This window comes from Myxocyprinus asiaticus, chromosome 7 (genome assembly GCF_019703515.2).
Source record: "Myxocyprinus asiaticus isolate MX2 ecotype Aquarium Trade chromosome 7, UBuf_Myxa_2, whole genome shotgun sequence".
NCBI lineage: Eukaryota > Metazoa > Chordata > Actinopteri > Cypriniformes > Catostomidae > Myxocyprinus > Myxocyprinus asiaticus.
In genome coordinates, this window is record NC_059350.1 from 33,260,831 (window position 1) to 33,276,343 (window position 15,513).

General features: G+C 37.7%; 2 protein-coding genes across 2 annotated transcripts; both read left to right on the plus strand.

The window, feature by feature from the left end:
- The first annotated feature begins 2,381 nt into the window (after positions 1–2,381).
- On the plus strand, positions 2,382–6,280 carry LOC127443650 (fibroblast growth factor-binding protein 2-like). Its single transcript, XM_051702384.1, has 2 exons — positions 2,382–3,269; positions 3,902–6,280. Exon 1 carries the CDS (start codon positions 2,445–2,447, stop codon positions 3,255–3,257), a length of 813 nt encoding a protein of 270 aa, XP_051558344.1. The 5' UTR covers positions 2,382–2,444; the 3' UTR covers positions 3,258–3,269; positions 3,902–6,280.
- A 429-nt stretch (positions 6,281–6,709) lies between these two features.
- Positions 6,710–7,929, plus strand: fgfbp1b (fibroblast growth factor binding protein 1b). Its single transcript, XM_051702391.1, has 2 exons — positions 6,710–6,818; positions 7,018–7,929. The coding sequence occupies exon 2, from the start codon at positions 7,033–7,035 to the stop codon at positions 7,657–7,659; it is 627 nt and encodes a 208-aa protein (XP_051558351.1). The 5' UTR covers positions 6,710–6,818; positions 7,018–7,032; the 3' UTR covers positions 7,660–7,929.
- Positions 7,930–15,513: the final 7,584 nt, after the last annotated feature.

Genomic DNA, 15,513 nt, shown 5'->3' on the forward strand with positions numbered 1-15,513 from the left:
AAAAGCAGCAAAACTTTCATTTTGATTTTACAGGGTCTTTAAACCTTTTAGTCTAGTAGAGTAGACCATTCCATTTAATGGAGGCCAGTGTTGTTTAATTATGTTCGCTTGTTTCCTTAAGAGCTATAACAAAACGTGATATAAAAAATTAAAATAAAAATTATTTAAGAGGGTTTTGAACTAGGTGTTTAAAACTAACATCCAAAACTTCTGCTAGAGAAAACTTATTGGAGTTTTGACTCCAAATCTTATAATTAGTGAGATATAGCGATTGTGGCAACTTCTCCCAGTCTCCCCTAAATACAGTATGCTAATGAATGTTCCATTGTTAAGGCAAAGTTTGCTTTTATATTTTGTGAATGAATACAGTAAGGAACTAAATGTGTTTTGTGTATAATGTAACTACATATGCTGATGTAGGATGATTTATACATTTTAAGTGATCTGGATTTGAATACATATGTTCAAAATGTTTTGACTGTCTCAACATTTCAACTTCAAGTGAAGAATCTGAGTTCATCCCAGGTAAGGCAGGATAATAACAATAAAAAAGAAGTGCTGGTAATGAGCCAAACCTACCTACATGAATTATTTATGACATTTTGAATTCCTCAAATTATTATATAGAAATACAAAGACACCACTTGAGTCACATATTTTATCTCTTTCTCTCACTGTTTATGTTGGGAAACCCTTTGCTTTGCAAAATAATGTACTTCAAAAAAAATTACAGAACAGCACGTTTAGTACAACTAAATTGGATGTGGCAAGTATGTTCATAAAACATCACAAGAAGAATTTGTAAACAATTATCTAGTGGTAAAACGTGTCCAATGTCCTGTACAATGAAGAGTGCATGGAAATGAAGTCACACAGATTGTGATCAGATAAATCTTTTATTGGATTATAAAGCCGCTGAATGGGTTCTTTAAAAATAAATAATCAGATGGCTCAATAGTAAGCATAAATGAGCTTTTTATCTGAAAAATAGGAACCAAAGATGATACAGTTTTGAACAGACATAGCACTTAAACGTTAAATATTATGACAAAGCATGAAGATGAAACTGTCTTGGCTCATGAGCAAATGACAAACTGATAAAAACTAGCAAACGATAAAAACGCAGCACATTCATACCAACAGCACATTATTTATCTTTAAGCAAACAGGCAATAACAGTAGACATAGACAAGTGTATTGTACAAAACAGTCAACTAATTTATGGCCATAACTGATGGCAGTCATTAAAGCAAAAGGTAGCTCTACTAAATATAAAATCCAAGGGTATGATCACCTTTCAAATGATTCATGTTTATCATCTTTTATACATTTTTGGAATTGTTGCCTCGAATGTTGTAAGGCAAAATTTGTAACAAATTTTTTTAATGGGTTTTGATTTCAGGCTGTAAGACCAAAAAAAGTACTGTTCCAAAGGGGTATGATGATTTTCTATAGGCACTGTACAATGCATGTAACATTATTATTGTTTACACACACACACACACACACACATACGTGCACACATGCGCGCGCACAGACACACTATAATTGCGACTATAGCCACCTAAGCACAATATATAAAGTGACGCATATCTATAGAGTACATACTGTTCACACATGGATAAGTCTGCAATCTTGTTTTTAATGTAAATTGACAATAATTCCTCCTAACTGAATCCTACATATGTTGCCACAGACAACACAACAACTAAATATTTTCATTGCTTGTTTTCAGCATCCTTTTCATTGGCCATCTTTGTTTAAAAATGGATTTCCCATGGCTCCTCATAAAGCATATAGTACACATTATATATATATATAGTACCTCACGCAAGCCAGATGGTAAATGCATATTCACTAGTTGAAGGGTAAGTTAAGGAAACTTAAATGAGTTCCAGGTGAATTACTCTCCTTGTGTCTTCTCATGAAACTGAAAGGTCTTTCACATCAATAGTCAATAGCTCACTTATGTTGGCATGTACGATATGATTATAGAAATTTTCGTGAAGGATTTAGAACATTATGGTACCATGAGTATAACCAAACCCATGCCCCACCAGCACCACCATCAACACATGCTCAAAGTAGAAACCACAATATCATCTACACAAATCACACTAGGTGTCAAACAAATACTGTACCAGGCAAAACTAGACCATTCTTAATGTACTCAGTTTTATTTATCTAATGCATACACTCTCTAAATCACGTACACACTGGTCCTATCTAGAGTAAATTGCTAACACACACTATACGTTGTCACAATCAACTCTTTCAGGCAGCTCCAGACTGGAGGGGGCTGGGATGTGGGCACTCTGCCCTGCTCAAAGACCTCTTTGTGGGAGCAGTATTTATAAAAACCAGCCTGCACCTCCAACACCTTCTGCAATCTGTCCCTTCTACATCTCCTTTGAGTACCTTCTCCACCTCTTCAACCCTCCATCATGAGAGTCGGATGCAATGCTGCTCTCCTTCTGGGCTACTTAATTTGGGCCATCGATGCTCAGGCTCAGAGCAGCCAAAGCAACAGTAACCAAGGCAACACTAACCAGGGGAACAGCGCCAACCACAACGATAGCATCCACAACAGCCGACAGCAGAACCAACCTCAGCCAAAAGGAAGCACCTGGGATGAGCCCATTCGTTTCAACACCAAAGCAAAGGATGCTTGCAGCATGGTAATCTCTGGCCCAAGCAACTTCACCAAGCTGCGTGTCTCCTGCAAGAGCAAGGGCAAATCTTACTGGTGCGATTTCCTGGGCAAACCAAACTTGTGTAGAGCGTACAATAACAACCCACGCCACTACTTCACTCAGATAATGTGGGACATGAGAAAGCTCCACAATGCCTGCCAGGGATCACGGGTTTATAAGCCACAGATGTGCCGCTCTGCATCAGATGAGGTACAAATGGCTTTCCACACCTCTTGGCCCAAAATCTCCATCCCAAAACCTACCCAGGCTACTCAAGACCACAACCAGAGCCAGCAGAAGCAACAGCAGCAGCAGCAGCAGACAACCAAGTCCATTACCACCCCCAAACCTCCCACCCAAAAGCAGCAGCCTAAACCCCAACAACCAGCCAAACCAGTCAAGCCCGCAGTTTCCAAGCCTGTGCATCCACGTAAGCCCGCCAAGACCATCACAGCAAGACCTACAGTCGCAGAGGAGAGCCATGCCACCAAGCTGGCACAGGAATACTGCTGGAAGAGTCTCCAGGACATCTGCTCCTACTTCATTGGCTGGATCAACAATTAATTACCACCTCTGGTAAGAACACAGACAATATAATTTCATACTCAAAGATATATTCAGTTTTATAGAAATTAACCAGTCAACAAATTGTATATCATGTGAAAGAAAGGATCAACTGCAAACTTTTGCTTTCAGTAATATGAATGAGCTTTTTAGGAAGCATCATCAACATGTTAAGTAAACTAATTCCTGAAATTGTTAACTTTTGATTTGAGGAACATAGTACTAGACTAAAATAGTGTATGCTGCGAATGAAATACTGTTCTACAGAAGCTTTTTTTTTTATTTATTTATTTTTTTTATGAAATGCTGTAACTGTATGCAATGGAAAGTAAATATATGTGGACAGGAACTTTACACACACTTGCCTGTCTCTCCAAACTACAGTAAACAATAATTTTATTTTACACATCCACACTTTTCCAAAATAGCCCAATGGAAATTGTTTGGACTGGATGGGATTCACAATTATCTCACTGTGCATTGAGGAAAGCAAAGTTATTAAGCACAGAAGGCTAAACTGATTGAAAGGGGTCACTGAATGTGTAGTAAAGCTGCAGTAAGACTACTCAAAGGAAAAGCAAATATTACTGTATTTATATAATTGTTTTTCATTGAATCATTCTCTCATTTTCTTCATTCTGTAGGTTCACAGTATTAAAGATTTCAGAGTCTCTGACTACCAGCTAAGAAGTTCGAAAGACCGGGGCTGTTTGTGTGTTCATGTGGTTATGACTTGTATGCTGGGGTGTATGTTTCTGTGTGTATCTATGTATGTGTCAACAGAAAATTATCATAATATAATTAGCAAAGATTCTTACAAACAAACAAACATACAAAAAAAAAAAATTTACATTATAAATCATACATTTTTCCTAGATGACAAAAATAGATTTATATCCACGATAAAGATTTTTGCTAAAGAAAAATTGATCTCAAAATGATAAGGCAGTATCATCCCCCAATGAAACAAGCAAAAATATTTTTTGTTACAGATGAAGTGTAGTGAGAGCGCATCAACACCACAGGGGGGCAGTGTTACATGACTTCTGGGAAAACTCGAATGGCTGTAAATGATTTCAAAATCCAAGAGATTTAATGGTTATACAGACATACTGTGGAACTTCTAAATGTCATATCACTGTGTTTATATATATGGACAGATTTCTTCTATATTCTGCAAGCAAACTTTTAGCAAAAATAAATAAGAACATTTATTCTGTTACGAGTGCTATTCACTCATTGATCTATGTTAAATCTCTAACATTGTGTGTGTGATCAGAGTGCCCTGTAAAGAAAATTTCATTTAATTTACTGATAACTAACTCTATAAAAATATTATTTAGTTGTACAATTGAAAATGTATCTTAATCTATTGATCCCATGGTAAATAAGTAATGTACAAGGAAACTTGACTTTCTTGTGTGTAACTGAAACTGTGAATGGTTGACTCATTGTTCATGAATCAAGCAAAGCTCCAGTTATCCCACGCAAAAACATGTGATTGACTGTGCAACACCTGTACTGTTAAATGAATGAAAATACAACATATTTAATGTTCCTTTTGTTAAGGATTTATGAAGTGGTTCATCAATGACTAAAAAGTTATTTATCAATACATTATAAATGATATGCAGTTATAACAACATGAATTAAAAGGGCAAATTTCATGCAATACTTACCAGATAGTGAGCATTTTAATTTGCATGTTATACATGCTTAATAAATACACTAATTCGTACTTGTATTAATCAAATACACAAAATTACCTTATTCATGATTTATGTCACAATGCAGCACAAAATAAACTATTATAGTTAGACTTTAAAGGAGGGATTATGTCATTTTGCTACAATCCTCTTTGTGTCATTTTTCTTGTCATGTTGATGTAAAAAAAAAAAAAAAAGTCTAAATTTGCCTAGTCCTAGTTACCTAAAGCCCTCTGCAAAAACATTTTTGACATCTTCATGCTCATTCACAGCATATTTTTAAAATAAAGACCATTAAACCACACGGAACTTTATGTACATACAGAATGTTTCTAATGTTTGCAACTCCTTAATACATGCTTCATACACTCACCAGCCACTTAATCACTTTATCTGAGTTACCGTAGCCTTTCTGTCAGCTCGAACCAGTCTGGCCATTCTCCGTTGACCTCTCTCATCAACAAGACATTTTCGTCCACAGAACTACCACTCGCTCATTGTTTTTTGTTGTTCGCACCATTCTCTATACACTCTAGAGACTGTTGCACGTGCAAATCCCAGGAGATCAGCAGTTACAGAAATTCTCAAACCAGCCCGTCTGGCACCAACAATCATGCCATGGTCTTAATCACTGAGATCACATTTTTTCCCCATTCTAATGGTTGATATGAACATTAACTGAAGCTCCTGACCCATATCTGCATGATGTTATACATTACACTGCTGCCACATGATTGGCTGATCAGATAATCGCATGAATAAGTAGATGTGCATGTGTACCTAATAAAGTGGCCAGTGAGTGAATGTGGCAGCTTTACTTTAGGTCAGTTTTAATAGGTTACTTATGTTGAATAAGTGTTATTAAGCTTTTATAACATGTGAGATAAAATGGCTGAATATTTGGAAGGTATGAAAATCACCTTTTTGATGCATGTTGTTATAACTGCATATCATTGATGATGTATCATGCATTTGTAAATGAATTATTAGTCATTTATAAACCCCTTTATATAACCTTAACAAAGGGAACATTAATGTAAAGGGTTACCATCTTTTCTTTATAAGCTCCTTTATTTTTACTCTCTCAGTCCTTTTTTCTCTTTTCATGAGTGCATGTGCTTATATGTACCACATTTCTAACCCCCTGCCCTCCTAAGAGGCCTCCATTCATTAAAATACACTGAACATTCCAACAGTACAGATACACAACACCAGAGAGAGATTGTCTTTGCACTATTGTTGTTTTCCTTTAGATTATCATTTTACACTATTGTAATTGTACACGAATAAGCTGCAAAAGCTGTCACAATCCAAATGAACTATTAATCAATAAAGCATATTAAACTGAAATAAGGGGGAGGAACTGCAGTTTATCTACAAAATTAGGCCACAAGGATCACAGGCACCCCTTACCCCCTTCATGTGAGTACACACTAACAATGACCCACTAACATGTCCCAAACATGCTAACATTCCACAGTCATATGACAAGACTACATGGTTTAAAATGTAAACTTATAGCATGGCTAAATGATTATAAGCTAAATAGTGGGCGTTTTTGCGCATGAACCTATTTAACCAGTTCAAATATGCAGATTTGATGAAACTCAGACCTGGGGACCCGACAGGTTGGCTAATTTCTGTTAGTTCAGTCCCCCAAAATGCAAATATATGAATGACGCATGCAATGGATTCATGCATGTTTGCAGGAGCTCATTGAAGGGTATTTCTCATGTAATCCGATGGTCGCGTCGTGAGTGGGTGTGTCTCTCAACACATAAAATACGACGAGTGGGTTCATTCTGAGGTAAACTTGTCAGAGAGAACACACAATATCCTCGTACGGACTGTTTTGGTAAGATCAATGAGTGACATAATGACTGAAATATTTTTTTGTTGTAAATTACTGTAGACTAATTGATATTTAGGCTTTTTGTTTTCCTCGTAACTTTTAAAAGGGTGCTGGCTATTTACAGGCTTGAATAAATTGAAACTTGAGTAAAACAACTGAAAAAAAAAAATCATATTTTTACCTCTTGATTAATATTTCGTAGATCATTGCGTCACTGATGGAAATGTCGCTCCGTAGAACTCTCGCGCTCTTGCTATTCCTCGCGTGTCTCTCACAACTCATCTTCACTGCTGAGACTGAGAGCATTAAGGAAAGGAGGAAAGGAAAGAGGCAGGAGAGCAGAGGTGATAATACCATTGCTGTACTCAAAGGAAAGTTCACAACAAGGGACAAGGCGCAGTGCTCGTGGGTGGCGCGCGGAGAGGACATGTACACCCTGACAGTTACATGCAAGCCTGGTAAAGGGGATGGATTAACCTGCAGATACACTGCAAAGCCCGCGACATGCCCTGAATATGCGTCTAACCGTAAGAGCTACTGGAAACAGATCGCCAGATCACTCAAAAAACAGAAGAAACTTTGCGTGGATCCGCGCGCGCTCCTCCGAGCAGGTATGTGTAAGCGCGCGCCACAAGATGCGCATTTTAAACTAACCGAAATGACACACGCGAAACCCACCAAGGCAGAGAAGACACCGACAACCACGAATGCAACTTTGCCAGATACTAAGCGCAAGTGCACGGAGCGCGCTGATCACAGCAAGCTCGCCAGAGAGAAGTGTGGAGATTCCTGGGCGAGTTTCTGCACGTTTCTCTTTACCATAGTACAGAGCGGAGACTGTTGAGTGGATATGGACAGCGTGATTGTGGAGTGAGAAAGAGACTTTAAATAGTCCTGTATTGAGTGTGTAATTTCGTTTTAATACTACTACTAGATCTTGTCATCATTTTTGTATGCTGTAAAACATAACTTTTACTGTAAATGCAGAAAAATGTAAAAAAGTGTAGCTGCCGCTGACGCTGCCTACTCTGTGAACTGCAGTACATCCATTCATGTAGGATTACAAACCTAACTGTATTTATGACATACAAAATAAATATTTTTATTTATCTTTGTTGAGATAAATATCTCATCTTTATTTATAGTTTTCTCTGTTCTTATGGTGACAAAATAAGTTTTACATTAATGTCAAATTGACGAAGGAAACGACACATAGCAACACTGTAAAAATGTCCTTAATTTGAACGGTAAAAGAATGTAACAATACTACAGTAAAAAACGTTAAATGGTTAATGGGTAGTTACTGAGGTGCACCAGAGTTTACTTAGAAAAGATGGGCCACTTCTATTAAAATGTATGGCAGAAATTGGACATTGGAATGGGCAACGGATGTAGAAATTAAGTCCCGCCTTACAGTTAAAAGAGCCAATCACCTTTTAGATACAGACATCACCTGCCGATCAGCTCTAGAATGCGCATGCGCATTAGCTATTAAAGCAGGGAAAATTGCATTTTTGTATGTAATATGAGGTAAAGAATCACAATTTATGATACCAGTATGGTCAGACTTTATTACTGATTTGAAATATGTTCTTTGATCGTAATCTTGACAAACCATTTTTGAAATATTGGTCTTTCTCCATTCAAGTAGATACGAGCTGCACTGGCATGACTGGAAATAGCCTCCTTAGAGCATTCCAAAGATGGCTGTCAGTGGACTTACTTGCTAGAAAGACTTTGGGTGGACTCAGTAACTTTTGTCTTTGTGTCATCTTGGACTTACACTGACACCTAGCAGCTTGGATGCAGCATCATTTAAAATCAATAGTTTTCCGTTTAGATGCCATTGTAGAAATTTTGAATTCACAGTCAGCCATGATTACTTTAATCAATATGTGAAAGTGTCAAATAACAGAACGGTTACTGAGATTAAGCGAGCAGTATTCAGCTGGTCATTTGATTCTAATATGGCAGCCCCCATGTGCGGACCCTCTCCATGTAGAATAACACAGCTTTTATAAGGTTACTGATATGACTGGAGTCTTCATTTTAATGTGAGTGGTCATGATTTCCTACATATCCATTCCTACAGGGCAGTGGTAGCTCAGCGGTTAAGGCTCTGGGTTACTGATCAGAAGGTCGGGGGTTCAAGCCCCAGCACCGCCAAGATGCCACTGTTGGGCCCTTGAGCAAGGCCCTTAACCCTATCTGCTCCAGGGGCGCCGTATCATGGCTGACCCTGCACTCTGACCCCAGCCTAGCTGGGATATGTGAAAAAGAAGAATTTCACCGTATATGTATAATGTGTGATAAATAAAGAAAATTATTAATTATTATAATTATATATTGCAAAATTACAATTCACGTCTTTAGGAGTTAAACTTTTTTAATGAGGAAAAAAATACAAAGTGCACCATTAACATATACGGTAAAAGATGATAATATATTTAACAAGAAAATACATATAATTTTACAGTAAAATTTTGTAAAAAAAAATCTCTTTTTTTTAAATTTTTTATGTAAAAGCTTAATTTAACCTTAAAATTAACGGCAAAAATGTAAATGTTTAACAAGTGAATACATGTACTTTTTGTGTTAAACTATTGTTAAAATTATGGTGCAATTACGGTGTTACCAGAAGTCCCTGCGTGTCCCATCACATTTAATTATATTTTATGGGAATAGCTATGTTTCATCTTATTTTTTATATCAGTTATGTTCATTGGGGTGTTCTGTGTTATATTTTATGTAGTTTAGTTAATGTTTACCGCATTATTTTAGTGTCAGATGTGCTACCCTGATGGTGTTTTGTGTGAGTAACACTGCTCTGTCTCTACATGTATATTAAAGGAATACTCCAGGTTCAATACATGTTAATCTCAATAGACTGCATGGTCAGCCTGAAACATGGTCACCTTTTTTTTACGGTTAATTTCTGGCAACCACAGCTGCCGGTTTTTACCGTAATTTAACATAATGCTTTTTACAGTGTGTAGCAGATGTGATAAATGCATTTTTTTTTTACAACCTTCATTGTTCAAGAAGCAGCGGAAGAGATAACGTAGCCACATATTCCAAATAACAGGTGTGTGTCACATCTGTTGCACCTCACGCTGCTGTGTGTGCTGTTTCATTCATCAATTTCACATCCATACTGTGTACCTCTTTTACAAATAGACACTTTCACGCATGCACACACTCCTTTAAAGACATTTTCTACTTATCAAGTCTTAGGAGGAAGTGCCTATATGTGTTTTAAAGGCTTGTCTATTGATTAGGGTGTGTAATGCCAAACGTCTTTTTTTTTTTTCTAATGCAACTTCTTATGTTTGTAATTGAAGGATTTGCAGAAGTTTATCAAATATGATGAAATAATAGTGGTAGACTTCCTCTTTAAGGAACACAAAAGATTCAATATTGGGCAGGGACTCAAACTATGAAGTATTTCTATGTCTCCAAAACAAATGTACACATAGTATATGGTTAATCCATTGCCCTTTTGACCTGGAAAGGATGATTTTATCACATTATATTGATATTTTAAGTAAATGGAATGAAATAGTTACCTCACAAATCCAGAAAGTGTTACCTGTCATGTTCATAAGATTAGGATCAAGGGTCATGCTCAACCGCCTGGAATTGCTTGACATAAAAGTCTGGCCCTGTGTCCGAATACATATAACTTACTATAAAACATGCCAAAAGAGCACTATAAAAAATGTCAAAAGAGTAGAATGTTCGAAACCTCCATTTTCAAAAAAATAGTAGGTGAAAAATACCTGCATGACGTGTGTTGCAACTGTGACACATGTCTCTGTTTCTGTTTATTTCCTGCTTTAATTTTCTCTTATCATCATTGCATTTGATAATTTTATGTATGGAAATGCAAGTACAAATCTTAACACACAGGTTTGTGTTAAAGCTATACATGTTTTGGCCAAGTAAAGCCAAACCTGCATAAGCATGCACGTACGCACACGCGCGCGCGTGCGTGCGCACACACAGATTTTCCTACAAAAGATTCCTTTAAATGTTCCATTCCCACTAAGGAATGACACGTTTCACATTATACAACTGAACCCATAATGAAACACATTCTTCTCGTTGGGGCCAAATAATGGCTGTCACATGACCGTCCATGACATTTACTTCAGCAACAATACTGTACTTTTTATTTTAGTTTCCCATAGGCAACCACTCAACTGGAGACAAGCCACACGCGCGCACACACACACACACACACACACACACACACACACACACACACACACACACACACACACAAACAAACTGATGTTGCTTAACATATGTGGCCATTCTGTGATAAGTCCTCTGTCTGGGTGGTCTGTGCACGTGTGTGGGAAAGTGCAGGTGTGTACATAACCAGGAAGCAGGAAGCATAAACTTAACACATGTCTACAGCAGAAAATGGGAAGAGGATCAATGGTATACTCTCTCTCTCTCTCTCTCTCTCTCTCTCTCTCTCACACACACACACACACACACACACACAAACTTATTTTTATATCATTGTGGGGACTCTCCATAGCTTCCATGCATTTTATGGATTTTATACAGATCTAACAATAATTTCCATCCCCTAACCCTACCCCTAAACCTAAACCTCACAGAAACCTTTTTTGCATTTTTACATTTTCAAAAAAACATTTAGTTTAGTATGTTTGATAAGCCATTTCCCTTGTGGGGACTGCTAACTGGGCCCCACAAGGTATGTGATCTCAGGTTTTACTATCCTTGTGGGGACATTTGGTCCCCACAATGTAGTATAAACATGTACACACACACAGGGGCAGACTAGCCATAGGGAGAACCGAGACTTTTACCGGTGGGTAAAACAGGCCACGATAAGCTGAAATGGGCCGCCGCGTTATTCCTTGTCCTCTTCTTCCAACTGTAGGAAACAAGGCTCTTAAACTGATGTGCCCCTGAAGAACTGTTTATTCCCATGCAGCCATTTTACAGCTGTTTCGAGGTCTTTTATGATTGGTAGCTCCATTATGGAAGAGTAAAGTATAATGTAATTTTTGGTTTTAATACATACATATAACAAAAATTTAAACAATTCAAACTGCATAAAAAGTACAATGCAAATATTTGTTTACAGTATGGTACAGGCATATGCCAAGTTTAGCATGATCCATGCTCTACCAGCTGAGCTACAGAGCTCCAGTATTTCAACCAGTAGAGATAGAGCAAGGATGATAGTAACGCCAATGCTTTGGGTTCCCAGGAAACACAAAATTTATACTTTGAATGCACTGTAAGTTACTTTCAATAAAAGCGTCTGTCAATTGAATAAATGTAAATGCATGTGTCCTTATTCTTTCTTTCAACTAATATTTATAAAGCACACCAATTCTAGGTTTATTTATGTAAAAAACATGATTTGCATGTATTCCTCACCATCAGCATGAAAACCCCCCAGTCTGACCACTTGCGTGGACCACTGGTGGTTGATGGTGTGTCTCTGACTGCTGATGTGGGCACTGTTGCACTGTAGTTGCTCAGTCCAGAGAGTCGTAATCAAGTGATGCTCTACAGCCCAATCCACATCTGTGAAAAGTGAAGTAAATATAAATATTTGTGCTACATATATTGACAAACAACTCAAGATGTTTATATTTCAATGGATAACTGTCTTGTCATGGCTTTGGAGATGCAATTTTAATTTGTCCAGTCTGGTCGGCTTAAACACACTGGCCATGCAAAAAGGCCGATGAAAATTGCTGCAGCTGAGGTAATGTTTGACCTTTCCACTCGTAATACAGGTGCATCTCAATAAATTAGAATGTCATGGAAAAGTTCATTTATTTCAGTAATTCAACTCAAATTGTGAAACTCGTGTATTAAATAAATTCAATGCACACAGACTGAAGTAGTTTAAGTCTTTGGTTCTTTTAATTGTGATGACTTTGGCTCACATTTAACAAAAACCCACCAATTCACTATCTCAAAAAATTAGAATACATCATAAGACCAATAAAAAAAACATTTTTAGTGAAATGTTGGCCTTCTGGAAAGTATGTTCATTTACTGTATATGTACTCAATACTTGGTAGGGGCTCCTTTTGCTTTAATTACTGCCTCAATTCGGCGTGGCATGGAGGTGATCAGTTTGTGGCACTGCTGAGGTGGTATGGAAGCCCAGGTTTCTTTGACAGTGGTCTTCAGCTCATCTGCATTTTTTTGGTCTCTTGTTTCTCATTTTCCTCTTGACAATACCCCATAGATTCAGGTCTGGTGAGTTTGCTGGCCAGTCAAGCACACCAACACCATGGTCATTTAACCAACTTTTGGTGCTTTTGGCAGTGTGGGCAGGTGCCAAATCCTGCTGGAAAATGAAATCAGCATCTTTAAAAAGCTGGTCAGCAGAAGGAAGCATGAAGTGCTCCAAAATTACTTGGTAAACGGGTGCAGTGACTTTGGTTTTCAAAAAACACAATGGACCAACACCAGCAGATGACATTGCACCCCAAATCATCACAGACTGTGGAAACTTAACACTGGACCTCAAGCAACTTGGGCTATGAGCTTCTCCACCCTTCCTCCAGACTCTAGGACCTTGGTTTCCAAATGAAATACAAAACTTGCTCTCATCTGAAAAGAGGACTTTGGACCACTGGGCAACAGTCCAGTTCTTCTTCTCCTTAGCCAAGGTAAGACGCCTCTGACATTGTCTGTGGTTCAGGAGTGGCTTAACAAGAGGAATACGACAACTGTAGCCAAATTCCTTGACACGTCTGTGTGTGGTGGCTCTTGATGCCTTGACCCCAGCCTCAGTCCATTCCTTGTGAAGTTCACCCAAATTCTTGAATCGATTTTGCTTGACAATCATAAGGCTGCGGTTCTCTCGGTTGGTTGTGCATCTTTTTCTTCCACACTTTTTCCTTCCACTCAACTATCTGTTAACATGCTTGGATACAGCACTCTGTGAACAGCCAGCTTCTTTGGCAATGAATGTTTGTGGCTTACCCTCCTTGTGAAGGGTGTCAATGATTGTCTTCTGGACAACTGTCAGATCAGCAGTCTTCCCCATGATTGTGTAGCCTATTGAACCAAACTAAGAGACCATTTTGAAGGCTCAGGAAACTTTTGCAGGTGTTTTGAGTTGATTAGCTGATTGGCATGTCACCATATTCTAATTTTTTGAGATAGTGAATTGGTGGGTTTTTGTTAAATGTGAGCCAAAATCGTCACAATTAAAAGAACCAAAGACTTAAACTACTTCAGTCTGTGTGCATTGAATTTATTTAATACACGAGTTTCACAATTTGAGTTGAATTACTGAAATAAATGAACTTTTCCACGACATTCTAATTTATTGAGATGCACCTGTATGTCTCTTCAAGGGAAAAAATGCACTTTGATCAATACATCAAAAATATTTACAGTGCTCAAAAGTGTAAGTAAGCTATCAAAAACTCACAAACCAAAGGCCTAAATAAAACAAAATAGAACAACCCATTTTTATTCAGAAATAATAATAAAAGCTTAAGTGACTTTATTGCAAAGACCATTTACAAAACACAATCCGAAAGGTAATCGAAATATCCCCAAAATAATATTTGATTCAATAAATCATGACAAAAAATTAAAGCTTCAATAAGAATAACAAGAAACACACCTATAGATTCAGTAGTAAGCAGATAAAAACTAAGCATTAATATAGATTCATTGTTGATTTAACATTACAAAGATAGCAATTCACTGTGTTCTCCACCATGATAGTCCTGTCATCATTGGCTCCACCCTAACTTCCGGCCTGAAACTGCTGGCCTGGCCCTGCGGTCCTGAAACTGCTGTGATGTATGGCTCTGCAGATGGATACTATTGGAAATTTTGCCAAAAAATGTCACAGAAAGTGATAAAAATCCAGATATTTCAATTTTTTAATATGCTATCTAACATTTGTAATACAACAGTTAGTTTCTGTCCTCGAGTCAAATAGTTCATACTGCATTCCAAGAGTGCTCATATAGGAGCACTGGGAAGTGTGAACTTCACTGTTCGTATGACTACAGTTGTTTCTGTTTGTGGCATTTCACGCCATAGCATGAGAGCACTTCAAAGTGGAAGCAGAGCAGGGAGTGGGGTTTTTGAATGTTATATAGCATCAGTGATTTCTCTCATCAGTGGAAGAAGAGCAGGGAGTGGAGTGAAGTGATTTTGCCTGCAATGAAGAGCATCACTGTTTTTTTGGATTTCTACAAAGAGGTCTCTCACTAGTGCACTCAGACTGGACCATGGAAAACCTGGAGTGAAACTGGATAACAGAACGCAAATAGTGGGGAAGGGAAATCTCTCTGCACCACTCCACTCAAAGTACACTTACATCTTTTGACTTTTTGCCTGGACAAACACATGAAAACATGAGCAAATGTTTGATTGGTGGCATTATGGATCATATTACATCAAAGGCCAATCTTAAGCAATCCCGACATCTCCTGATAACAGTTACTGCCCTCTTCCTCTCTCTCACACACACCCAAAACAATATATTGTGCATATTATACCTTACAGCTCTTGTGATCACACCATATTCCATTTTTTAACACACACACACACACACACTTAAACATTCTTAAAAAAGGATACAGTACAAAAAGAAGCAAAACTGCATTCAATATAAAGACACATGTACAAATGTATTTTAACATTTTAGTTAAATTTCTGCATA